Source organism: Asterias rubens, chromosome 22, assembly GCF_902459465.1.
Source record: "Asterias rubens chromosome 22, eAstRub1.3, whole genome shotgun sequence".
In the NCBI taxonomy this organism is placed as follows: domain Eukaryota; kingdom Metazoa; phylum Echinodermata; class Asteroidea; order Forcipulatida; family Asteriidae; genus Asterias; species Asterias rubens.
The window spans coordinates 9,441,182-9,468,460 of NC_047083.1; the positions used below are offsets into that span (position 1 = coordinate 9,441,182).

Genomic DNA, 27,279 nt, shown 5'->3' on the forward strand with positions numbered 1-27,279 from the left:
TATAAATCATACAAATAACTACTACAATAATATGGCAGTTTGGTGATGAAGTAACTACTGCCGTAGTTTCAACCACAAATGAGGCCCTTTGAAGTGTAGGTTTGGGCTGAAAATCAAGGATTTTTTTTTTCTCTTTCACAATGCTTTAAAGGACTTGCAATTCCCTTAAACCTCCTGGCAAAAACACAGACATTCAACATACAGTTTATTTCATACTCTTTGGGGAAAATAGCTCAATATGAATATCGGTACATAGAAAAGTAACACAATCAAAAGCGCTGTACTTAAATCATTGGAGATAGCATTCCATAGACGTGATAAAGTTCACAGCAAAGATATTTATGAGTGAGATTGGCTTAAGTACCTGATGACGTTTAAGAAGACATCGGTATAGTAGATGCGTTGCTCCACACTGTCAAAATCTAGAGCCACTGCGTTCTCGATGTCCTCACGGATAGGCAAAATGACGTCAATGTGTTCATCCGTATCCATGGAGATACGGCGCAGATTTTTACTTGTTGCAAATAGTAAGAACGTTGATGGAACTGAGTGGGGAGAAATTAAAATACAGTAATAGGGAGTCATCAGCTCAATCGGCATGACTCTATGGGAGTAACTGATCGAAAGAGATTGAAGGAATATTTAGATAGAACGTAAAAAATATTTGGATGGAACAAAATAATTTTGTTTGCTCAAAACATTTATTTCAATCTCTTGGAGTCACTCATACTTAAGAAATAATTTTGTGCACTTTAATAAATTCAAAATATATTTGAAATAACAAAATGATTTTGATTTTTGTGTCAAAAAAGTGAAAACAAAAGTGAAAAGATGACAAAAAACAAAAAAACAGCGGGTTTCATAAAATAATGTACAGTGCATTAATAAAGTCTTCATGAAGGTGTTACTAAGCATTCTTTAGGCTCTACTTTCACAAGGCGTAAGGGGTAAGGACATACCATTGGAGACACAAGTGACGTGATCAGGCTTTAAGTTGATTCCAGTTGGGCAGGCGCATGAATACCCCATTGGGTTTGGCAAACAGAGGTGGCTGCAGCCCCCGTTATCGTCACCACACCGATTCACACCTTTTACAAATACAAACAGATGAATAATAATTACACCGAAACAACAATAATTTAGGCGTTAAATTTTTTCTCCCATGTAAAAAAACCGCCCCCTTGTATCCCACCTGATGTCTTAAAACCAGGTGAGCAATTATATGTACTGGCCCAGCTTCAAGCTGTTCCCTTTTGGGCCATTCTTCAAGCTGTTCCCTTTTGGGCCATTCTTCAAGCTGTTCCCTTTTGGGCCATTCTTCAAGCTGTTCCCTTTTGGGCCATTCTTCAAGCTGTTCCCTTTTGGGCCATTCTTCAAGCTGTTCCCTTTTGGGCCATTCTTCAAGCTGTTCCCTTTTGGGCCATTCTTCAAGCTGTTCCCTTTTGGGCCATTCTTCAAGCTGTTCCCTTTTGGGCCATTCTTCAAGCTGTCCCCTTTTGGGCCATTCTTCAAGCTGTCCCCTTTTGGGCCATTCTTCAAGCTGTCCCCTTTTGGGCCATTCTTCAAGCTGTCCCCTTTTGGGCCATTCTTCAAGCTGTCCCCTTTTGGGCCATTCTTCAAGCTGTCCCCTTTTGGGCCATTCTTCAAGCTGTCCCCTTTTGGGCCATTCTTCAAGCTGTTCCCTTTTGGGCCATTCTTCAAGCTGTTCCCTTTTGGGCCATTCTTCAAGCTGTTCCCTTTTGGGCCATTCTTCAAGCTGTTCCCTTTTGGGTCATTCTTCAAGCTGTTCCCTTTTGGGCCATTCTTCAAGCTGTTCCCTTTTGGGCCATTCTTCAAGCTGTTCCCTTTTGGGCCATATTGTAATCAAGTCCACAACCATGGCTCCTCTCTTTGAACCAAACAATAGACACAACCTTAAGCAGAGATCATAAGTCCTTTAACAATAAACCATTATCCTCCACTGGAAGTACAGTTGTGGTCAGGGGCCAATTTCATAGAGCTGCTTAAGCAAAAAAATTGCTTAAGCACGGAAATAGCTTGCTTATTTTACACAAGTTACTGGCCGAAATTTCATTCCATATACATTACTTTTGACTGGTATTTAGCTGTTGTTTACTTAACATAACAATTGAGTGGAGTCTTGGCTTGTAGTCTGGTTTTACTTAGCAAGGATTTTTTTGCTTAAGCAAATATTTTTGCTTAAGCAGCTCTATGAAATTGGGCCCAGGAAGATGGCTCAGTAAGTTATTAATCATAATGCTTCAATAGTGGGCAGTGAAAACCAGGTGGGCTAATCAGGGGCGGTTTTTTTTACCATGGAAGAAAAGATCTCGCGCCTGTACAATAATTTGTTCTTGAATTGAATACAGGAAAGCATACATTAAACAAAAAATCAGTAAGTAAATAATCAATTTAGTTGCATAATCATAATAACAGCAACTTTTTACGCAAACTATGCACCAACAAAGTGCCCTTGGCGCCTACAACAATACAACAAAACAATTAACACATGAAAAATGATGATGATGATTCAATTACAATGAGTGAAAAACGGACATTAAAAAGAAGTAAAAACCATATCATACATTTAAAATTACATAGACCCTTAACATCATAAAAACAGAAATATATTATAAAGGCATAAGTTTTAAAACAGTTTTTACGCATGATCTTGAAAACAAAATTGTAACTGATAACAAATGAAGAAGCTACCATCAAAAATTAAATAAAAACATAGAAATTTGCGAAGACATCCAGGCCCAAATTTCTACAGCATATTGCATACAAGTATTTTATAGCCTTCGTTTTCACTTGGTGTATTCTGGGCAGGTGCCTGATTGATTTCTTGGAGAAGTGCGCATTATAAATCCATATTATTATTATTATTATTATTATTAGTATTATTTTTATTAGTAACGCCTCAGTCTCATTTTGTCTTACCTCTCTTATTAATATCCACGGCAATGATATCCATCAAGTCAGGCAGGTTTTCCCGGATACTAATCACGTTGTTCCCGGTGCGTTTGTCGGCTCGGCGAATCGAATCCACCTGCCAATCAGTCCAGAAGATATAGTCTCCCGCTTGCGTCAAGCCGTAGGGATGGATAACGTCCTTGGTAACGAGGGTCTGTCGGTTTGTGCCGTCTAAATTTGAAGACGCAATGAGCTGAAGGAAAAAAATTAAAAAGGGAGGGTTCTGGTGAATGTATAATACTTTGCAATGATATTTTTAGGATAGTTAATAAATGGTTTGGGTTTGAAGGCAGAAAAACTGGAGCGGAACTTGTGTCTGTGATCGGACTGTGTAATGCTTTTGTATGTGTAAACTTCTGCGGAGCCAGACTTTAAGCATCCTAATGTCAATTTTACCAAACTCTTCCCAACTGAGAATTCATCTTAGAACTTATGACAATTTAAGTTCGTATCCATAGATATTAGGACGCAGTGAACCCATCCTAAGTTATTACTCGTCCTAACTCGAGATGAATTAATACTAGCGTTTTGTGAATTCGACTACTGAACCTTTATTTTTTTAATAAAAAATATTTCTATAGTGGGATCTGTTTTGTCTATAACCATCCAAAAAAGATTTTGTTTTCAAGCAGAGTGATTTTCTAAGCCGAGTTTGTTCGTAATGGCAGACTTCTATTTTATGAAACACAGAACCGGGGAAGAGCATGCCTGTCTCAAATAATATCAAACAATACATTTATTGTTTTTGTTTACCTGATGATTCAAGCTGCCATCACACCAGAACAATGTGCGTTCCTCGTAGTCGATGGTCAGTCCGTTCGGCCACGTGATGTCTCGATCAATCAGGACCTCGCTGTTCTGACCGTCCGTCCAGGCCCTGGCGATCAGCGGCACCTCACCCCAGTCAGTCCAGTACATGTACCTGACAAAACCAGACGACGTTTGCCAATTTAACTAAAATCTTCCTCACCGTAATTATAACATTATTTCTTTGTCAGCACTTTTTATCAAATGTTTTTAGTACTTCTTAATGTAATGTGCGATTGATAATTTTTGTGGACATGACGCAATATAAATATCTGTAAGTAAGTAAGGTACATTTTATTAGCAACCACATACGGTTGGATTCGTTAAATTTAATTATTATTATTTTTAGAATAATAATGACGGGTAGGCTGTAATACGCCGGATTGATCTTAAGAATAATTTTAAATACATAGTAATAATAATGTTTAATTTAATTATTGTTTTATTGATTAACTTATTTTTTAATTGATTAATTGATTGATTTTTGTGTGTGTGTGTGTTAGCGAGAAAGACTGCTAGGGTTGAAGCGTCAAGCTAATTCTATTTTCTCGTTTTGATTTTTGTGTGTGTGTGTGTTAGCGAGAAAGACTCTGCTAGGGTTGAAGCGTCAAGCTAATTCTATTTTCTCGTTTAGGGATGGGTTTATATAATTCTTGGATTGTTTTATTCTGAACAACTTATTAATATATTTTTTTTTTTTTTTTTTTTGGGGGGGGGGAGCACGGATTTCCGGTTAAAAACAGAGATATAAAATCCCTATAAATAATGAAATTTCTTACCCATCTTGATGGTCGAGCGCCAATGCCCTCGGCTTATCAATATTCTCCCAGATCAGGACTTTCCTATTCTCCCCGTCAAGGTCGCTCGCCTCGATCCATCTCTTCCCGGTATCTGTCCAGTAGATCTTCCTGCCGACGGAATCGACACGGAGTCCATCCGTAACGACGAGGTTGGAGTCGATGATGACTTCGGAGTTGCTACCGTCGAGGTTCGAACGGCTGATTGTCTTCTCCGTGATCCCGGCCCAGTAGATTTTTTCTGGATACATCAGGAAATTATTTTTATTATTCTGTATCTTTATAGCTCCTCTCCAAAGAATTGAAGCGCTTTACAGTAAATGTTTAATCCAAAAGCACTTGCAAGTATTATATTTGTGTGTGATATCTGGCTTCATGGAAGTTATGGTTGTATGGCTTCTGACGCACCCCCGAACAAAGATATTGACAAATAGGGAGACCACAAATATGGGGCTAGATAGCTCAGTTGGTAGAGTGCCGGCACGTTAATCCAGAGGTTGTTTGGTTCGAATCCCACTCTAGTCAATTCTTTGTTTAACCCCAATAATCAAGTTTAATATTAAACAGTGAGCACTGCACAATAGCAAAGACTTTTTAAAAATATGAAGATATACAAAAAATACCCCAAGCAAAACAATTATACAAGAAATGCAAGACAGCAAATGTTCAAAGATAACTAAGTTAAAATGTTTATACAAGCAAAGTTGGGTGTTCAAGGAGCAGTAAAACAAAAACGAAAGAAAAACAGACACAACAAAATTATTCCTTGAAAACCTGTGACATAACATAAGTTTTGAGAAGAGACTTGAATGTTGTGGTACTAAGACAATATCTAAGATTAAGTGGTAGAGAGTTCCAGATGCGTGGTGCAGCTGAAGAAAAAGACCTGTCTCCCAAGGAGACTTGGGTTCCTTGAGGAGAAGCGATTCAATTTATTTTACTAGTCCTACCATGGAGCCGATTCTCACCATGTTTTATACTACCAACAGCTCTCCATTTAAACGCCTCCTCAAGACATTTTTATTTCCAGAACCATCCTAATTTGCTCCTCTATTTGTTTCTCTATTAGCCTGTCGTTGGTCTGGTTTTGTTTTTGTTCTTGCGTTGCCCTCCCTTTGTTAATGTTAGGCGCTCTGTTCTTTGTATAGCGCCCTATAAATGTTTTGTATTATTATTATTATTGATCGTAACCAAGTAAGTTTTGATGCTAACAATTATTCTGAGTAATTTCCAATAGTGTCCAGTGCCTTTGAAAGTTAAAGAAAGCATAAAGCAAACAAATGGTAGAGACTCACTTTCTATGACATCAACGTCCACTGCGATTGCCTTTTGGATGTTATCGGGTAGGATCTGGACATCGGCGTAGTATGGGACATCAAGAGAGATCTGACGAAGGTCGGTACGACGAGCTACCATCAGAAACTCATTCATGCCTGGAAAAATATAAAAAAAGAACCAGTTACACTGGCGTGTCAAGACGAGTGGTCTAGTGCACTGGACCAAAGCTCCAGTGTTGTCAGCGGCAGAGTGTTGATTCGAAACCCAGTCATGATACTTGTAGCTCAAACTTGGCTTAGGCCTTACCTGTTTCACAAGTGTGTCCGTCAAACTTGAGGGTAATACCGACTGTACAGGCGCAGGTGTACCCTCGGGGGTTGGGAGACATCAGACAAATGTGACTACAGCCTCCGTTGTTCATAAGGCACGGAGAGCTCACTGTAAAAAGCAAAGATGTTACAGGTCTTCAGGGCTTGAGTTTAACACTAGCCCTTATGGCCCAATTTCATAGAGCTGCTAAGTACAACAATTTGCTTAGCATGAAATTTTTGCCTGGAATTACCAACCAATCTTTCATGTGATTTTCAGGATAATCAAACAACAGCTGAACACCACGAACATGAGCTATATGCAACAAATGGATATTTGGTTTGTAATCCTGTTTTATAAAATGAATAAATTTCTTGCTAAGAAATGTGTGTGCTTAGCAGCTTTACGAAATTGGGCCCAATTAAAAAAGTCATGGTTTAATGTTCAAATGTTGCCCTTTTCAAGTCTGCTAATACAATTCTGTTGAATACCAAAAAAGAACCAATAACACAAAATATGCTCTTCTGAGTGCTTGTTAAAAAACATATATGTTCAAACACTGTAGAAAGCTTTTCGTATAAAGATGCTGGTTATCAATAAAAAAGGAAAAAAAAAAAAAAAAAAAAAAAAGAAAAAGTAAAATTAAATTAAATAAACCAAAATAAAATAAAGTAAAAATTAAATAAACCAAAATATAAATGCTCCCTTACCTCTCTGCCTGTGTCTACTATAGACGTGTATATCCATCAAGTCTTCAAGACCATCGGTCATCGTGGACCGAGATTCACCGGTCAGTTTGTCCGCGCTCTCGATAGACAATGACTGCCAGTCCGTCCAGTAAATCCGATCCTGGAAGACTGTCAGACCAAAGGGGTGGGGGATCTGTTCGTCAATTAGGGTCTGGTGAGAAAAAAAGTAGAGTAAAGAAAATTAAAGTTAGGAGCGTATTATAAGAGCACGGACTCAAGCTCTAGTGTTTCTGATCAGCAGAGTCTGGGTTTGGCATGATGAATTGTGGTCGAGTGGTCAAGCACACTGGACTCAAGCTCTGGTGTTTCTGACCAGCAGAGTGTGGGTTCGAGTCCCAGTCTTGTCATTGTGTGGTGTGGTCGAGTGGTCAAGCACACCGGACTCAAGCTCTGGTGTTTCTGATCAGCAGAGTGTGGGTTCGAGTCCCAGTCTTGTCATTGTGTGTTGTGGCTGAGCGGTTTAGCACACTGGACTCAAGCTCTGGTGTTTCTGACCAGCAGAGTGTAGGTTTGAGTCCCAGTCTTGTCATTGTGTGTTGTGGTTGAGTGGTTTAGCACACTGGACTCAAGCTCTGGTGTTTCTGACCAGCAGAGTGTGGGTTCGAGTCCCGGTTTGACGTGACATCTGTGTCCTAAAGCAAGACACTCAACCGTTGCTTTGTCCTTCGTATAAGACGTAAAGCCGTTGGTCCTGTGTGTTGTGTAACGCATGTAAAGAACCCAGTGCACTTATAGAAAATAGGAGGGGGTCGCCCCGGTGTTCCTGGTTTGATTGGCCGCATACTGCGCCACAGCACCCTGTAAACCATAACACAGTGCTATGCAAAAGGAGTAGGTCTCATAGTTTTGCAAATGAAGCTCCACATACATTGCAGGGAAATATACTGTGTGCTTTGGGAGCATAGGGAAAATAGGGAGCAACAATCCTCACCTGTCGCCCACTGCCATCTATGTTTGCAAACTCAATTTTCTTGGCGCCAGCGTCGGTCCAGTACAGTCTTCGTAGTTCATAGTCGAGGGCGAGGCCGTTTGGCCACACAAGGTCTTGATAAACTATGGCCACACGACTTGACCCGTCCATCCCGGCACGTTCTATCTTTGGATTTGAGCCCCAGTCCGTCCAAAACATATACCTTTAAAATACACATTTTGAAATTTTGAAAATTAGGAAAATCTCAACTTTGGTTGATTTGAAACAAAGAGTTGTTTATTAAAGAACCAAATACATAATATACAGTTACAATTATTTTTTTAAACTAGCTCGCCTAGGAATGGTAGGGTGGGCCTTTTTGATAAAAGGGGGGATAAAACAGAAATATTTGCGACCAACCTTGATATTGGGTCTACTAAGATGTCCCTAGGCCTGTCCAGGTCTTCCCAGAGTAATATACTTCGATCGCTTCCATCATAGTTTGCTATCTCAATTCTATCCATTCCGGCTTCAGTCCAGTAGAGTTTCTTAGTCACCCAGTCCACGGCTAAGCCAGCCGGACTCTCCAAGCTTACATCAATGATTAACTATCGAGTACAAAATGGAATAACATTGATCTTATCCAATATTTGATAACCACTCTAAAAACGAATGGCAATGGGAAATGTACCTTGTTAGAAGTACACCAGCTTACTATAGTATAAAGCCCAGTTCACAAAGTCACAAATTTTCAACTCATAATTCACAGGGATTGACTTGTGCTTGACTCTTTTGTGAATTTACAAGGAAAAAGAGTTGTGACGTCAAATCCACATCACATACGCATTCGCAGGAAGTATGAACCGGGCTTTAAGCGTTTTGAGAATCATCTCACTTTGAAGCAGTTATAAAAAAAGATATTAAAAAGTTGAATCTGAGAACAATTAACTGACAGTAACGTCTCTCAGATTGTGTATTTCTATTACAGACTATTGTTTCTGCGTTGACATAATCCCTCCAGATTCTTGACGATACCTCAAACATTTACAAAGAATATGCTAAAATTTATATGATAAAAAATAACACCCCCAAAAATAACACACAATAAAAAAAAGCATAACAAAAAGAGTCAATAAAAAAACATAGTTTTTCATAAAATGTGTTTAGTCCTGTGCGAAAAATCTCCAAGCACAGTGCATGAACAATTCACAGCAAAATAAAAAAATCAAACACATTTTTCTTGTCACACAAAACTCACCTGTCACATCCAGTAACTCCATTGGACAGCAGTTTAATCACAAATAGAATATTTATTACTTATATGTAAATAAGGTGGAAGGGGGGGAGAATAATTGTTTATTTATTTTTTTATTTAGGGAGCATGGATAAATTATGTCACGGGCACGCCCAAAATCCGACGCATTCCTTCGCGGGACAACACACAAAAAAAAAACCTACCCTTTGTCATGCCTATTCAGGCTTCAGGCTCGAGTGAGAAATTACTTCTTTCTCAAAAACTATGTTACTTCACGTCCAGTGCCTTTAAGCAGAGCTATCAAGGCCAAGGTTGCGTATAAAAGGACAAGCAACCCCAACAAATATTGACAGCAGGGACCACACAGCTGTTTTCACGGACAAATCAACCTGCTTTTCATTACAGGCTTCAGCAGCAAGATCTTACAGATCCATATAATATAGGGCAAAAAACATTTAAGAATTTAAAAATTAACAGACAGAAGTCTCACCTCTTGTTCAGAGCCGTCCCATTTGGCTCTGTTTATTGTGTCGTCAACGACGTCGGTCCAGAAGATCAACTCCTCCTGGTCGTCCCAGTCCAGAGCGACGGCGCTGTTAAGATTCTCCAGAGGAATGACGACATCAGTGAAGTCATCCGTATCGAAGGAGACTCGACGGATGTAATCGCTTCCGGCAAACAACAGGAAAGTGTTGATTTCTGGAGGGTGGAATATTGCAGGAGTTCAAGGTTAATTTCAAGGTTTATCTATTATCAGTCAACATTAGTTGTTAAGACACTGCTCTAGAATTGCAAAGGTCGTGGGTTTGAATCCCCCCCCACCCCCAAATGAGAAGACTGGTCTTTGACAATTACCAAACGTGTCCAGTGCCTTCAAGAAACTCGCTACGCCAACTAATGCCTTTTGGTAACTACCCTACCCAAGCTAGAGACCTTTGTATATGCCCTACCCTACATGTAGCTAATGCCCTTTATATTGGCCTACCTTCAGCACACGTGGAGTCATTATAAAGCTTAAAGCCTGTGGGGCAGACACAGCTGTAGCTGACCAGGTTGGGCAGGCAAAGGTGACCGAGTAATAACCAATAGTGTCTAGTGCCTTTAAGCTATTGCCCTTTATATTGGCCCTATCCAAAAGCTAATGCCCTTTATATTGGCCTACCTTCAGCACACGTGGAGTCATTATAAAGCTTAAAGCCTGTGGGGCAGACACAGCTGTAGCTGACCAGGTTGGGCAGGCAAAGGTGACCGAGTAATAACCAATAGTGTCTAGTGCCTTTAAGCTATTGCCCTTTATATTGGCCCTATCCAAAAGCTAATGCCCTTTATATTGGCCTACCTTCAGCACACGTAGAGTCATTATAAAGCTTAAAGCCTGTGGGGCAGGCACAGCTGTAGCTGACCAGGTTGGGCAGACACAGATGACTGCAGCCTCCATTGTTATCACCACACTTGTTGATGACTGAATATCAAAGAAGGAGGGAAAAACAGGAAATCAAACATTGACATCCGAGTTGTGAATTGTGATTCTAGGGAATGTGAGACTTTGGAATGCTGGCGGCAGCAAATAAAATGGTAATTTTCACTTACAGAATGTTGACATTAATATCTTTTAAAAAGATTTTTTTTTTAAAGCAGCAAAAGCTTCCCCTTGAAGTGGAAGAGAAGATTTGAATTCAGGTCACATGAGTGGTCAATTACAACATTTGGACATACCATTCAAAATGTGAACATTTGGAATAAGAATCTAAGAAAAAGGCAAAAATATTTGATTAAGCAGCAAAAAACGTTCCCTTGAGCAGAACAGAATATTCTAAATCCAATCAATCACACGATTGGTCAATTAAAACATTTGAACATACCATCTGGTTGCCTTTGGGGTGGAACGAGTGGATATCCATAGGGAAGTGCAGTTGTCAAAATTGCATTATAAAAAAAAAAAGCCTCCCCTTGAACACAATAGAAGATTCCAATTCAAATCACACGATGGTTTGTTACAACATTGGGACATACCATCTGGTTGCCTTTGGGGGTGGAACGAGTGGATATCCATAGGGGAGCGCAGATGTCAAAAATATTAACAAAAATTCTCCTTAAGCAGAATAGAAGATTCCAAATCCAATCACCTGATTGGTCAAAAACAAGATTGGGACATACCATCTGGTTGCCGCTGGGGGTGGAACGAGTGGATATCCATCGGGAAGTGCAACTGGCTCTGGATCATCTCGATTCCGGTGCCGGTGAATTTGTTGGCGCTGTTGATGCTCTTTGTGTGCCAGTCCGTCCAGTAGATGGAGTCCTCGAACAGCGTGATGGCAAAAGGGTGAGGCAGACCTAAAGGTTTATTAAATGAAAAGTAAGGACATGTTCGAATAGGCGGCTGCGGCTATGGCTACGACTAGATTTCCACGTTATCATGCGTTAAGGTATAGGACGTCCTTATCTTCACAGAGACCATCACAGACTATAACCATCCAGGGCTCGCCCTTAACACTAGGCGGCGTTAAAATGCTCTGATTTCTTCTGTTTATTTATTTTGTAGTGTTTAAGTGTAACTTTATTTACCTATAGTATTATACTGTGTGATTGCTACCTATAATGCTAACTGTAAGATACATTTATGAGAATACATTTTTAAAATCAGGTCTAACTTCCTGGGGGCAAGGTAACCCCAGGTTGGCAATGTAAGAGCTTAAGTGCAAATAATATTCATTATTAACCCCCTCCCCCCCCCCTTTGAGCAGAATAGAAGATTCCAACTCTGATCACACAAGTGATCAATTTCAAACAGGGTTGCACCATCTAGTTGCCTTTGGGGGTTGCATGGGGGAATATTCATCATACCTTGATTGATGATAGCTTTCCTTTGTGACCCGTTCAAGTTTGCGCTCTCAATGACATGATGTTTAGCGTCAACCCAGTAGACCTTCTGCGTAGTGTAGTCAATGGTCAGTCCGTTCGGCCAGAAGAGGTTGGTGTTAGCGATGATCCGGCGAGAGCTACCGTCCATCCCGGCTGACTCGATCTTCGGGGTGCTTCCCCAGTCTGTCCAAAACATCAACCTGAGTGAAAGATTTGATTTATTGGGTGTCATGACAACAGCTTTTATTCATCATCATTCGGCAAAGATTTGCGTCCTTATTAATGGGGGTGCACTCCTGCTTACCAATTAAAAGCAGGAAACCAAGTGCTTTGTACGTTATAGTAATTTTGGCTGGTTACTCCGATCGGTAAGCACAATTTTTTTTGCAATGTAATCATTGGTAAAAATGTCCACTACAAATGCTTCAAAGTAAACATCCATGCGTCGACCGGTCGCTAGCTATTGGTATAAATCCCATCAGAAAAATACTTGTAAAACAAAAAATAAAGATCGCACAACAACACAGTTTTTAGAATGGGAAACAAGTAAACAGATGATCACTAAAATAAATGGTGAATGGAAGGGTTTATATGATGTTTTTTTTATATACACAGCTCCGACATACCCTTGTTCTGGATGCACAGCAAACGCCCTTGGCTTCTCCATATCTTCCCAGATCAGCACAGAGCGTTGGGATCCATCTAGATTGCTGACTTCAATTCTGGATGTCCCGGAATCGGTCCAGTATAACTTCCTTCCGATCCAATCAACAGCAATACCACCTGGGAGTAATATAGCAAACAATCAAGGCTCAGTTAAAGGCAGTGGACACTATTGGTAATTGTCAAAGAATAGCCTTCACAGTTGGTGTACATGTATCTCAACATATGCATAAATAACTAACCTATGACAATTTGAGCTCAATCGGTCATCAAAATTGCGAGATAATAACGAAAGAAGAACACACCCTTGTCACACAAAGTTGTGTGCGTTTAGATGGTTGATTTCAAGACCTCAAATTCTAAACTTGAGGTCTCAGAAGCAAATTCGTGGAAAACTACTTCTTTCTCGAAAACTATGGCACTTCAGAGGGAGCTGTTTCTCACAATGTTTTATACCATCAACCTCTCCCATTACTCGTCACCAAGAAAGGTTTTATGGTAATAATTATTTTGAGTAATTACCAATAGTGTCCATTGCCTTTAAAGGAACATTACAAAATTGTTTTTTTTTATAACAAAACAGTTGCTGGCAGTGTAAGCAATTAATGTTATCCACAACATACATCAACCTGTAGAAGTTTGAGATCAATTGGCCGTCTGGGTCACGGGAAAATGCACATTTTGCATGGCATCAATTCAAGAAAAAATTAATAAAATGCTCAATGACAATTAACTAGAAATTAGTCTTATTTATCTCTCATCAAATATTGACATTCACACAAAAATATTTCAAGGAATGTTTCCTATGAAAATCTGTGATCTTAGACAAGTTTTTTTCTTCCCAATTTTGTAATGTTCCTTTAAAGGCACTGGACACTATTGGTAATTGTCAGAGACCAGTATGGTTTTTATTGCCAATTAATTTAAACGTGATTACCAGACATGTATCCCTTCCCTTTAAAGGCACTGGACACAATTGGTAATTACTCAAAACAATTGTTAGCATCAAAACTTACTTGGTAAGGAGCGATGGGGAGCTGTTTATAGATAGCAATATTTTGAGAAAGGGGCCTCTGAAGTAATGTAGTTTTTGAAACTTCAATGACCAATTGAGTCCCAATCTTCACAGATTCTTTATTTCATGCATATGTTGGAAATGCTTGAGATTTACAGTAACTTAATAATAATAATATTGAAGTCTTATATAGCGCACGTATCTACCAAACAAGGTACTCAAGGCGCTGAGTATATACAAACTTTCAGAAAGATAGGTTATTGCAGTGATGAATTCTGAGACCCAATTATTTAGCACCTTATAAGGGTTTACAAGGTGCTACGGTGCATTAAGCAGCCACAACCAGGAACACCGGGGCGAACCCCTTCTCTTTTCGATAAGTGCACTGGGTTCTTTTACATGCGTTACACAACACATGGGACCAACGGCTTTACGTCCCATCCGAAGGACGAAGCAATGGTTAAGTGTCTTGCTCAAGGACACAGTGTCACGGCTGGGGATTCGAACCCACACTCTGCTGATCAGAAACACCAGAGTTTGAATTCGGTGCTCTTAACCGCTCGGCCACGACACTTCCACTTGTCCTTGACAATTAATACCAAACGTGTCCAGCGCCTTTAAAGGGAAGGTATGTTAAGTAAGGGTATCACCCACACGAAGCCTGTGGGTAAAACAGAATGCAATATATACCATGCTTGTCATTATGACACTCCTGGCGCCATGACACAGAATGCAATATATACCATGCTTGTCATTATGACACTCCTGGCGCCATGACAAAGTATCAAATTAGATCGAATACATCTTGTAAGTAGTGAAAACGGTCGTGTGAGTGGAAAGCACCCTAGGACTTTGAAACTGGACCGTGTGAAACACTTATTAAATTCTCATCTCACCTGGACTTTCGAGCCCCGTCGTAATCACGCTTCGTACCCCCGTCCCGTTGAGATAGACCCTCTTGATACTATCTAGCGTAACATCAGACCAGAAGACCAGCTCCTCTCCAATCAGGTAATCCAGCGCGATGGCGTTCTCTAAATCCCTTAAGATTGGAGTGTAGTGGAAGTTGCTTGGTTCCAGTCGACGGATATCAATGCGATTGGCAAATAGGAGGTAGGGTTCCGGACCTTCAATGTCAAGTTGGGGAGTTTTTTTGTTAGTGAGAGGAGTAAGAGCAACAATAACTAGACATACTGTACCTTAATACTTTTTATTTAATAATAATAATAATAATAATAATAATAATAATAAATAATGTTTTATAAAGCGACTTTTACAAATATTACAAAGCGCTGTACAGTAACTACGAATAAACACAAATTATAATAACGTAGCTTAACATTAAAAAAAAATGACCATGAAGGATTCAAGAGATGAAGCCTGACAGATGTAAAGGGGGAGATTGTTCCATTATGTAGGTGCGCCGACTGTGAAGGCTCGTTGGCCATACCGGATGTAGACTGAACGATAAAAAAAATCAGGCCTGTATGCTTCATTTTTGAAAGGGCAAGGGCACCGAGGCATTTTCTCCTTGGTAAAAGGCACCCTATGAGGGGATTGTAAATTTCTACTGGAGCATTTCAAGGGCACCAAGGCAATGACCACGGGCAACAGAGGCAATCGCCTTAGTTGCCTCCGAGAAGTATCAGGCCTGAATAATGATTTTGAGACATACCTTGTGCCTTACAGGTTGTGCCGTCCAGCCGGAGTTCGTATCCAGCGATACATGAACATTCGTACGACCCTACGGTGTTGACGCAAACCTGACTACAAATACCCTCATCTGCTTCTTCGCATTCATTCACATCTAAAAACAAAATGAAAACAAACAACGCAGTGTTTTCAAGAAAATGCGAAAATTTTGAATTTCAAGGATGAGATAGGCTAAAAAACTGGAGCGCAAAGCAATCTGCAATCTGAAGCGCTCTTTCTACTTTCGTCTTCATTTTTAAAACATTCTTATCTCAATAAAAAAAAAAGTATTGTGTTTGTTTAACTTTTTTTTGGGGGGGGGGTGGGGAGGGGGGATGTTAAAAAGGATTTCCGGTTAAACAACAAATACTCCGTTTCCAACCTGCCTCCTTACCTACGCACTCTTTACCATCTCCACCAATCAGGTAACCATGGTTACAGGAGCATCGCACCCCAGGGCTTAAGCCAGTGCAGATCTGATCGCACCCGCCGTTGTCCGAGCCACAGGACTGTCTGGTCAAATCGTCAGAATCTAAAATAACCAAAGAAATTGTTATTACAGATTGAGGGATATTTACCTATTATCAGCATTATAGGATATTTCGAGAAACAGTTTGAATAATAATAATAATAATAATAATAATAATAAAAATATAATTACAACACTAATAGAGCTCTAAATATGAACGTTTCTAAGCACTGTAACCAGATTGACAAATGGGTTTGAAGTAGTGATTTAAAAATGTCCAATGAAGGAGCTGCTTGAATGTGGGTGGGTAGCTTGTTCCAAAGTATTGGAGCTATGGCTGAAAAGGCACGATCGCCATAGCGTTTCATGGTCTGGGGTCCTGGAAAAGCTGGAAATGAGCAATTGATCTCCAGATTGGTACGAATGGTAGAGTCAACTAGAGCCAGTCACAGTAACTTTCCGCTTGGCAGCGGAAGAAAAAGTCATATGGGAACTTGGCTAAAGTCATCAGGTTTGAGAAACATCTGTTGTATGTTTTACTTACAGCATGGCTGAACCGGTCTTTCATCACTGCTGTCCCCGCAATCATCATTACCGTTGCAGACTTTAGACATACCTATACACTGGCGATTCTTGCATTGGAACTGGTCATTGCCGCACACTCTAGAGTTGGCTGTTACACAATCAGAAATGAAGGAAATTACAAACTTCTATCACAATAAACTGAGATGAAATTGAAAGTTTTGAGTTTTTGAAGACGTTTTTGTATACTTCTCAATGAGATTGTAGTTGACAACAAAACTAAAATTTGAGTGGCGAGTTTTTTTGAAACAAAAATGAATTACATTATAAGAATTGCCCAACACAATTTCTCCGACGCTAAAACCAAAGTTGACTCTTTTAACAATTAATGAAAAAAAAGAAGTAAACTTACGACAATCTTCCTCATCGCTGTTATCAGAGCAGTCTGGTTCCCCGTCACACCTCCATGCTCCTTTTATACATCTTCCTGTAATGCACTGGAACTGGTCAGGGGAGCAGGTATGCTCGGCTAAAGGGGGGAGAAAAAGGTCAACTTTACATTTTGAAGACTGTCTTTCAAACTGAAAAGGTCAACTTTACATTTTGAAGGCTGTCTTTCAAACTGATCATAAAACATAACTGAAGAAAAGCAAAAGTGTCCTCTGAAACTGTCTCATGAAAACAGGGATATGATAGGCTGTTGAAAAAAAAAATAAATAATTGTGACCGAAAGCGTGAAAGCTAGCTAGTGTGAAGCCGGCTTACAAACATTTGTATTTTGTTTTAAAAGCTGTGGGGTATTCTATATGGTTTTCTATTCATGTTTTTTTTTAGTTTGATCGAGTGTAATAAGAACCCAGTTTAATTATAATTATTATTAAGATTATTATAAAATCCAATATTAATCACAAGATCTAAGTACTCACGACATTCAAGTTCATCCGACAGGTCTTCACAATCATAGTCTCCGTCACATCTCCACCGGCCGTTAATACACGTATCGTCCCCACAGCGAAACTTATCATCTGTGCACGTCATATTATGACCCCCTGCAAAAAAATTAAAGAAGAAATGATTATTACCGCATTAGAACTGTTATCTTTACTTTAAAGTGAAATGTTTCTCAAAATGCTTTGTACTATTAAATAGTGCTGCTGTAGGCTTCTATATTGCCACTAATTTTAAGACTGATTACCAAATGTATACCCTCGCTTTAGAAATAATGGACTCCGAATAAACTTTGGGGAAAACATACCACAATTTGCTTCATCACTGGAATCGGCGCAATCATTGTCACCATCGCAGACATAATCCTTTAGAATACAGTTACCTGTCTGACACAAGAACTGCCCATGGCTGCACGGCACTACGCTATCCGCTGAAACAAAAACGTAAAAAGGATGTTATCAGGTTCAATGGCTTCTGACTGGCAATCTCGACAAAGAAAGCGCAATTGTCAAAACAATCGCGAGGCCAAGCTACAAGCTCGTTGGGCCCCCTGCCCCCTTTCACTGTTGGTTCTGATTGCACAGTCTTCTGCGTTACAGTCTACCTTGAGCAGGGGACGGGGGAGAGAATCCTCTAGGGGGAAGTGGACATGGAGTGGTTTTATGTAATGTTGGGAATGGCTGGCCCATGCTATTTGCCCGGGATTGTAGCCTGAGCTGAATTTGGAGCCGAAGCCGTGGTTTCGAAAAGGGCCTTTGACTGAATCTTATTCTTAGATGACTTACGGCATGATGTTTCGTCGGATCCGTCCGGACAGTCTATATCCCCATCACAGGTCCAGGAGCTGGCCACACATCCACCAGCTAGGCAAGAAAACTCTGATGTCTTACATGACTGGGCAGCTATTAAAGAATAGAAGAGAAAATATGTCTTTCAAAGTTTGCTTTATCTGATTAAAATACTGTGGGCTTTGATTTGCCCCTAGGCATGTGGTAAAGGGCTATAAGAACCTTTTTTTCGGATTAAAGGTAGAGTCATAGAAAGCAAAAAAATAAAAAATTGGTCAGTCAGGAAGAATAATTCCTGCCAGGAATATACAATCAGAGTAAGGTTTTTACTTTCAAATTAAATTTTGTGGCATAAGAACTGATACTTTTTTACAAAACTAAATTACTTCGTAGTGAATTGTTTCTCAAAGTGAGAGATAAGCCAAAGATATATTGAAAAATATGCAACTTATTACAAAAACTTACGACATATTGAAAACATTTACGAGATATTGAAAAAACTTCTGGAAATTGAAGAAACTTCAAGATGTTGAACAAAATTACGACATATTGAAAACACAATCTGAGAAAAGTTTTACTGACAGTAATGCTTCTCAAATTCAATTTTGCGGCTTTAACATTACCACAATACTTTGAAATTAAATACATGTTATGTTCTCAAAGTATTGACAAAAATTATGACATATTGAAAAAACTTGCGACATAATGAACAAATTTACGAGATAATGAAAAAAACTTACGACATATTTCATCTGATCCATCCCCGCAGTCGTCTTCTCCGTCGCAAACCCATCTCTGCCTGATACACTTATTATTTGCACATTGAAACTTACTCTTCCCTTCACACTCCTCCGTAGCTACGAGATAAACAAAATGGAACTTTTAAATTTGGATATTAAGTAGGATTTGAAACTTTGCATGGTGTGTGTATAATAAGCCATTTGCTAGTTAGATTTGAATAATATTTGATACAATGACTTGCTTAGTCACAATGTACCGCATACATGTACATTTAAAGTCCTCAGACTATAGAGACGGTTGATATGTCAATACTGTGCAATACACATGCAATAAACTGTGCAATACACATGCATTCAGAATTGTGTATCAGGTGTTCACCGCCTCTTACGTAACTAAGCAGACGCTCAGAGCCGCATAAAAGGACCGCTGAGTGCAGCATCTCAAATGTCTCCAATTCACAAAAATGGCTTATTCCCCGAATGCTAGACTGGCTGAAGTCACTCGATTAAAACACATTCCTATACTACTACATATTATAGACTGGCTTTTAGTCAACTTACGACAATTTGTTTCATCAGACACGTCTCCGCAGTCGTTGTCCGTGTCACAAACCCAGCTCACTGGTATGCACTTTGCATTCCCGCATTCAAATTGGTCGGCAGAACACGTCGGTAAAGCTGTATGAAAGAAAGGAAGCCCAATCAAGCAAAAGCAACGTCAACTAGTGCGAATAATAAGTTGCAAATTTGTGATGCAAAAGTTTGTATCGTAGCATTCGAAAGGAAGTACAAACCAGCACGCCCGTTGACTTCATGCAGGCAGACAATGAATGCGATTACCTTTGTGCCCCCTGATCATTGCCTTGGTGCCCTTAAAATACTCTACAAATTAACAATTTCCTCATATGTACATATGTAAGGTGCCCTTTACCAAGGAGAAAAAACGAAGCAAACATGCCTGAACCAGGCTTTAGTATTTGGAATTTAGATCTTTCCACTCCAATTTGAAGGGATTTTGTTATAGCAACCCTTTCATTTTACCAGCATTGAGATCCCATCTTTCTGCTCTTTCCGACTTTCAATGGTTTATAACAGCTTTATAACAAAAATGGTCTTTGCGCACAGGGTTGGGTGCCTTTTTATTATAGTACTATTTTGTGCTACAAGCTTGCCAAAATGGTTTGTACAGAAGATGGGGGTATGAGTGCAGTGGACTGGAGTGCCTGTTGTTAAAAAACACAATTCATCGCACTTTTGTGATCAAAATACTTTATTCTCTCCTAAACCTGTATACCTGGGCCCAATTTCATAGCGCTGCTAAAGCGCAAGCATATTTCACAGCAAATTTGGGCAGCCATATTGCGCGTTCACCATGGATTTGCATTGAAATGTCACTTATTTTCATGCAGTAAGCACAGGAAGGTTAGCATGCCTTTTTGTGTGCTTACGGTAAGCCCGCGCTATGAAATGGAAATTCGCGCAGTAAGCACAAAATCAGCCGATAAGCAGCTCAATGAAACTGGGCCCTGATAGGTTGTGTCCACTCCAATTGCACACAGTTTAACTCCGTTCGTCTACATTTTGTTCGGAAGGTAGTGAGACTGACTTCGATGTGGTCGGGGGTTTACAAAGAAATAAATCTACTAAATATTGTACTTACTGCAACCGACTTCGTCCGCCCCGTCCCCACAATCGTCATCACCATCGCACCTCCACTGAGGTGGGATGCAGATACAATCTCCTGTCACCTTAGGTGGGCATGTGAACTCATTGTGTTTGCAGTGGCAGGAATTAGGGGTTGTTAGGAACAGGTATCCTGTAGAAGAAAGAAGAAGTTATTGAGATTTGATGAATTTTGAAGAGTTCAGGAAAACTCGACTTGGTTAGCCCATGGAGGTAGAATAGAAGGAGTCGTAATTGAAGCAGCGATCAAAAGTTGAATGTCCAGTGCAGCGATCGTAAAAACTACAGAATTACAAACACCAGTCACAATTAGCGCATCTGCTGGTGCCAGACACAAACCTCGTTGCACTGTGGGTTTGGTGCACGGTGCGCATGCGCAATACGATTGCATCCTTGCCAAAATGGCGGCATACCTCCATGGTTAGCCTTGGTTTTCTCCTTTTTCTAGACCAGAAACCTCCAAGATGTTACAACCGTTGTGAAAGCTATGCTTATTAAATAACAACCAAGACCCTTACGATATTCGCATGCACAGAACAAGTCACAAAATGTTTTAAAAATTAGAAAATGTTTAGTAAATGAACAATCAATCTGGTTTTTTTTTCACAGGACTCGGGAAAGTACTGGGTATTTTTATTGTGAATGGGAAGTGCACAGGGAATTGTTTTATAACCATGGCCTAACATTAGGAATGGGTGGCCCGAGCATTTTGGCCGGGATTGCAGCACTGAGATTGTGGTTTAAGCCGCCTTACATGTACAAACTCAGTAGGCCTTAGTACATCCCCCGAGAAAGAAACCAAACAAAGTCAAAGAATCTTGTAAAAATTACTCCCCTTTACAGAAATGACTACAGAAATGACTACTACCATGTACTTAGTACTACTGTGCCCTCAGTCAATACTGGACACCATAGTGGGGCTGGCACTCAGGGCAAAACCACTGTGTCACCCAGCGGACAATAGAAAATCACTGCCCAGTTGTTAAGCCTGTGGGAAAAGTTCTTTGGCCAAGGAGAGGAGATCTGTGTAGAGGGTCTTGCACTAATCCTGGATGAATGCGGATTGGGAAGGGGGGTTTAGGTTGGGATATGGGTTTTGGATTGTCAGGTCTTTGGTGCTATGATGCCTGTGTGCTGTGTACAAACACACAGGCAAAGTAGCGCAACAATGCTGCAGAGAAATTTGTAGGTTTATTCGATGTCACAGTGGTGGAAAACTTAATGTCACAGTGGTGACCCACAGCAATTACTCTGGTGGCTTGAGCTTTTGATATCTAAAGGCAGTGGACACTATTGGTAATTGTCAAAGACCAGTCTTCTCACTTGGTGTATCTCAACATATGCATATAACAAACCTGTGAAAATTTGAGCTCAATCGGTCATCGAAATGAAAGAAAAAACACCCTTGTCACACAAAGGTGTGTGCGATTAGATGGTTGATTTCGAGACCTCAAGTTCTAAATCTGAGGTCTCGAAATCAAATTCGTGGAAAATTACTTCTTTCTCGAAAACTATGGCTCGAAATCAAATTCGTGGAAAATTACTTCTTTCTCGAAAACTATGGAACTTCAGAGGGAGCCGTTTATCACAATGTGTTTTACCATCAACCTCTCCCCATTACTCGTCACCAAGTGAGGTTTTATGCTCATAATTATTTTGAGTAATTACCAATAGTGTCCACTGCCTTTAAAGGCACTGGACTCTATCCCATATGTGTATTCCGCTGCTGGGGATTGGGCTATTTAAACACATGCTCCACGCCTTTGGAACCCTGATCCACAAATTCGTTCAAGGGAGTCACTTGCAGTTTTCAAGAAACATCTCAAAACTTTCCTGTTCAAATTTATTGATTGCTTTGACTTTTTTCCCATTAGGCTATCAGTGCCATTATTTATTTGCTTATTGTTCAGTTTCTTGTAAAGCGCTATGGTACCATGTGTCAGAGCGCTATATAAATGCCTTTGGTAATCAACTACTTTCTCAAAAACTGTTACTTCAGAGGGAGGTGTTTCTTACAATGTTTTATACTATCAACAGCTCTCTAGTGCTCGTTATACCAAGTAATTGTTTATGCTAACCGCTATTTTTTAGTAATAACCAATAGTGTCCATTGCCTTTAAAGGTGGATTAATATTATTATTAAATGAAGCCCTCTTCACATTCCTAAGAAAGTTTGTTATCTGAACCCAGGTGTACTCACTCAAAAGGTCCTTTCACACTGAGACAATTTTAACAAAGGACCTTGACTTAAAATAAACCAGATGTTGAAGAATAGCAAATTCTATTTGGTGTTAAAGCTACCCTTGTTAAAAAATAACCAAGGGCATAGGCCCTATGATATCTTTAACAGAGATCCAGATCTTCTCCAAAATAATATAAACTACGTTTTAAATCACCATGATATTTATGGTTGAAACCGTTGGTGTGAAAGCTATCCTTATTAAATAATAACCAAGACCCTTGCGATATTCTCATGCACAGAACAAGTCACAAAATGGTTTAAAAATTAGAAAATGTTTAATAAATGAACAATCAATCTGGTTTCTTTTTCACAGGACTCGGGAAAGTACTGAGTATACAGTGCTAACACACATTGGTGTATGGGTAAAACCAAAATAGAATATTCTTCACCCACGATTCAAATTTAACATTTATAATATTAAATCACACAAAATCATACAAAGTCTGTCACTCCATCCCTTTAAAACAAGGGACCTTGGCAAGTTTTTGTTTCAAGATGAAGTCGTGTGAAAGCTCGTTAAATAATGACAATCAAACAAAGTGACAGACTCGCACTCATTAAACCCAGGACCCTCGTTAGTACAATGTAAATAGTTCGGCCTAATAACAAAGTGTTTAGTGATTGGTCAAACATAACATTTACAATCAATTTAAAACAAGGGACCTTGGTTTGTTTGTGTTTCAAGAATTAGAGTGTGAAAGCTTTAAAATAATGACAATCGAACAAAGTGACAGTCAATCAGCAACCATTAACAGGGACCCTCGTTACTGGTGCTCATGTGGAAGGGCACTTTTAGTGTCACCCGAAGTTCTTAAAATTTGCGAGCCGATCTGCATCCATTATTTAACCGAGGACCCTCATTACTGGTGCTCATGTGAAAGAGCCTTTTTAAGTGTCAGCTGAGGATCTTACATGTATAAGTTTGCCAGCTGATCAGCATCAATTAACCTAGGACCCTTGCTCAGTGAAAGGGCCTTTTTAATGTCTTAGAGGTTTTCCAGCTGACCTGTCACTGTCTTTTTGGGGGAAAAACCATCACAGCTTAGAATGATCTCCAGATTTAAAACCAGAGCAAGGGGCTAGCACAATGCTTGGGTCATAATACTAGGAAGGAGGGTGGGTTTAGACAATAGAGGGCTGCTCAGGCTGTCTATTGTAAGGTTACTGTGGTATTCTCACCCTCAGGGTATCCTGGTTTATGTAATCCACAGGCCAAATAAAAGTAAAACATGTTTTGCGTCCTCAGTTGCTTCCTTTTTAAAGGCCGTCTCCTTTTTTTTTTTTTCATCTTTAGTTTTAAATGACAATTTTTTATTACAGGGAAATTTGCATCGGGATAAAGCATACTAATTTTGGATCCATGGGTAAAACCCAAATTTATCATTGTTTGTCTACCAAAACAAAAATTACATCTTTTACTGATCTTTGCAAACAAAAACCAGTTTTGAAAAATAGCCCAGCTGTTTTTAGTATTACAACATGTGTCAGGCTGCCATTAAAAAAAAAAAAAAATTCAAGGTTATTTTTTTTTCCCAAAAAGGGAGGACGCTAAACTGTTTTTTTTGTATACTTGGCCTAAGTGAAAACAAGTTGAGTGTAGGAATGAAGATGGGCTGGATATGAGTTTCGGCCTCTATAAAGGTGGTGTACAAATCTACGAAATGTATGCACAGTTACAGTGTACAAATATCGGACCATGATCGGACAGTGCAAGCTGGCAGGGGCAATGCCATTTTACCTAGTAGAAGAGGCCACTCCAATCAGATTAAGAATTTCTAAGTGAAACTAGGTGTGTACAAATATTTATTCTAATTAAGAGTCCACAAACTTATGTACAATGTAATGACAGTCAATTAAGCCCGGTTCATACTTCATGCGAATGCGAAGAGAATTTGACGTGAATTTGACATCACAACCCTCCTTTCGCAGCGATATTCGCAAGTGAGTTGAGCGGAGTTCAACTGCTGCTAACTTTCGTTGCGAATTTGTGACGTCAACATTCGTATCGCATTCGCAGGAAGTATGAACCGGGCTTTACACGCCTGAAATTAACCCTACCATATATACGTACAACATTATATACATGAACACAGAGGGCAAGGCAATTTCTCTTGCCACTTTTCCATTTGAGGGGCATCAAAGCCAATCCAAGGGAACAATGCCAAGACAGAACAGGACATGGGTACAAAGGCCATAAGACCAGGGCGCCAACACCAAGATCGGGGCATACATGTACATGCCAGGACTTGGGGCACAAAGGCAAATATTAGGCAGCACAGACAAATAACTGGGCACACATGGCAAGATTGGGGCACATAGGCAATGATCAAGAGCAGGACACCAAGGCAAAGACCATGGCATCATACCAATACCATGTCTTGGGTAACGACCGTGCCAAAGATCTAGGCACCAAGGCCAACATCATAGCAGCGCTGGCTTTTGCCTCGATGACCCATACAACCTTTCCAAACTCATTCTCATTTCAGACTGCAGAATGCTCTCCAAATCTAAAACCTTCTCAGCAGAACATTTTTATGCTCAGCAACTCTGTAAACTAAGACTGAAACTTATTTGACCCTTCCAAACTTTGTTGATTAACAGAAAAGTTCTACTTCTCAGACTGCAAAATATCGTCCACAGCTAAAACTTTCTCAGCACCTCTGTAAACTAGTGTGATATGTAATTAAATTTGTAAGACATAAATTGACTGAGCCCCTGGGAGTTCCGAGACAGAGGTTGAATTACTAGATACCCAGGTGGGAGTCATGACAAGGAGGTTGAATTACACAGGTGAGCCATGTTACAGGAAGTCAAAATCTTGAATTACTTTTAAAGGCACTGGACATGTTTGGTACTAATATTGTCAAAGACCAGCATTCTCTCTTGGCGTTTCCCTAAATATGCATAAAATAACAAACCTGTGAAAATTTGCAGTCAATTGGTCACCAGAGTTGGGAGAGAATATGAACGAAAATACACCCCTGTTGCAAAATTGTGTGTGCCTTCAGATGCCTTACACAATGCTTCAGGCTTGAAGTCTTTTAATATTTGAGTGAGAAAATTAACCTTTTTCTCAGTAACTTCATAACTTCAGAGGGGGCCATTTCTCACAATGTTTTACACTATCAACAGCTCTTCATTGCTCGTTACCAAGTAAGTATTTATGCTTACAACTATTTAGAGTAACTACCAATAGTGTACAGTGCCTTTAATGCACCTTTCTCTAAAGATCTAAGTGAACATGGCCTTCAAGTCACCTCCACCTGTCCAAGGGTTTGTCCAGGAGTTTGGCAAGCTGTGTAGGGATTGGATATTGGGTTGCTAGGCAACCATCAATCACAGCTGTTCTGACCACCGCCCACCCTGTGCGATGTGAGTTTTTTACACACCTTGACACAATTGGCTACCAGCTGAGAAATAAATGCAATTTTTTTTTGAGAAAACGAAGGTGAAAGAAGGTAAAAACTAGAAAACAAAAGAATTTACACAGGTGTAAAGTTTAAAGACAACAAATGACCAAGAGTGACATGTTTGAAGCTTCCACACAAAAATCCCTTGTAGGAATAAAATTGTGCAAAAAAAAGTTCAAACTGGGCCCTTCCAGTTCAACCTGGCTACCGGGCAACCTCAGTGGTCTAGTTGGTAAGACACTGCTCTAGAATTGCAAAGGTCGTGGGTTTGAATCCAACCCGAGTAACATGCCTGTGATGTTTTTTCAATGAGAACACAGTCTTATCATCTAAACTGTAATATTTGAACAAACACAAAGAACTGATCAATTTATTTATTCTGTTGTGTGGGTGATACTCAGCAGAATTGAAACAAATTTGTGAGACTCAAACAAACTCAACATTTGAACCTTATTCTTTTGAGAGAAAGATATTAATTTTCTAAGACCACTCCATCAGGGACTTGTTCTGTCTTGAGTTTACTGGCTCTACTCTAAACATCATTTTGAAACCACTGGCCTGGGGCGGGTTGTCCAGTGTAAAAATCGAGCCTTGGACCACTCTGTGTACACTGTCTCAAGCTGGTTCCATGAAAGGAGAAAATGAACAGTCTACAGTAGGGAGTAAGTTACCATGGAATCTGAAGCATGCTGGAAACAATTTCAACAACTTTATTTGGTCATGTCAAGAACCCCTGTCCAGATTGGTCAGACATGTTGAGACAACCCTGGAACCTCTTGGGGCATCTCAAGAGCCCTTCGAGGGGTAGGGACCTCTAGGGTAGCTGCATGCCCAGACTTTGCCCAGACTATCCCCAGGGTTATTTACAACTAACTGTAACCTTTATCTCTATGGCCCAATTTCATAAAGCAGTAAAAGGAACATTACAGAATTGGTTTTTGCTAACCAAACAGTTGCTGCTAGTGTAAGTACTTTATGTAATTCACCCTACTTACAAACCTGTAGAAATTTTAGATCGATTGACCATCAGGGTCACAAGAAAATAGTGAAAAACCGATAACACATTTTGCATGGCATCAATGCAATATAAAGAAAAAAGAATAAAATGCTCACAGAGCGATAAACTCCAAACACGAAATAAGATTATTTATTTCTTAACAAATATGA

At 39.8% G+C, this 27,279-nt stretch overlaps 1 protein-coding gene across 1 annotated transcript in view; it reads right to left on the reverse strand.

Moving 5' to 3' along the window:
- The window catches only part of LOC117305141 (low-density lipoprotein receptor-related protein 4-like), a 51,792-nt gene that overhangs the window by 9,101 nt on the left and 15,412 nt on the right, over positions 1 to 27,279 (reverse strand). Inside the window, exons 2-27 of the mRNA XM_033789922.1 lie at positions 20,438 to 20,593; positions 19,339 to 19,455; positions 18,778 to 18,894; positions 18,035 to 18,151; positions 17,557 to 17,679; positions 17,228 to 17,350; positions 16,714 to 16,830; positions 16,324 to 16,452; positions 15,705 to 15,842; positions 15,294 to 15,425; positions 14,515 to 14,745; positions 12,567 to 12,723; positions 11,923 to 12,140; positions 11,236 to 11,412; positions 10,418 to 10,540; positions 9,569 to 9,777; positions 8,244 to 8,431; positions 7,845 to 8,046; positions 6,875 to 7,064; positions 6,162 to 6,293; positions 5,873 to 6,010; positions 4,560 to 4,818; positions 3,727 to 3,895; positions 2,941 to 3,166; positions 960 to 1,088; positions 365 to 545 (exon numbers count right to left, since the gene is read on the reverse strand). Of these exons, the coding sequence (XP_033645813.1) occupies positions 365 to 545; positions 960 to 1,088; positions 2,941 to 3,166; positions 3,727 to 3,895; positions 4,560 to 4,818; positions 5,873 to 6,010; positions 6,162 to 6,293; positions 6,875 to 7,064; positions 7,845 to 8,046; positions 8,244 to 8,431; positions 9,569 to 9,777; positions 10,418 to 10,540; positions 11,236 to 11,412; positions 11,923 to 12,140; positions 12,567 to 12,723; positions 14,515 to 14,745; positions 15,294 to 15,425; positions 15,705 to 15,842; positions 16,324 to 16,452; positions 16,714 to 16,830; positions 17,228 to 17,350; positions 17,557 to 17,679; positions 18,035 to 18,151; positions 18,778 to 18,894; positions 19,339 to 19,455; positions 20,438 to 20,593 (4,198 nt within the window). The remainder of the gene's footprint in view (positions 1 to 364; positions 546 to 959; positions 1,089 to 2,940; positions 3,167 to 3,726; positions 3,896 to 4,559; positions 4,819 to 5,872; positions 6,011 to 6,161; positions 6,294 to 6,874; positions 7,065 to 7,844; positions 8,047 to 8,243; positions 8,432 to 9,568; positions 9,778 to 10,417; positions 10,541 to 11,235; positions 11,413 to 11,922; positions 12,141 to 12,566; positions 12,724 to 14,514; positions 14,746 to 15,293; positions 15,426 to 15,704; positions 15,843 to 16,323; positions 16,453 to 16,713; positions 16,831 to 17,227; positions 17,351 to 17,556; positions 17,680 to 18,034; positions 18,152 to 18,777; positions 18,895 to 19,338; positions 19,456 to 20,437; positions 20,594 to 27,279) is intronic.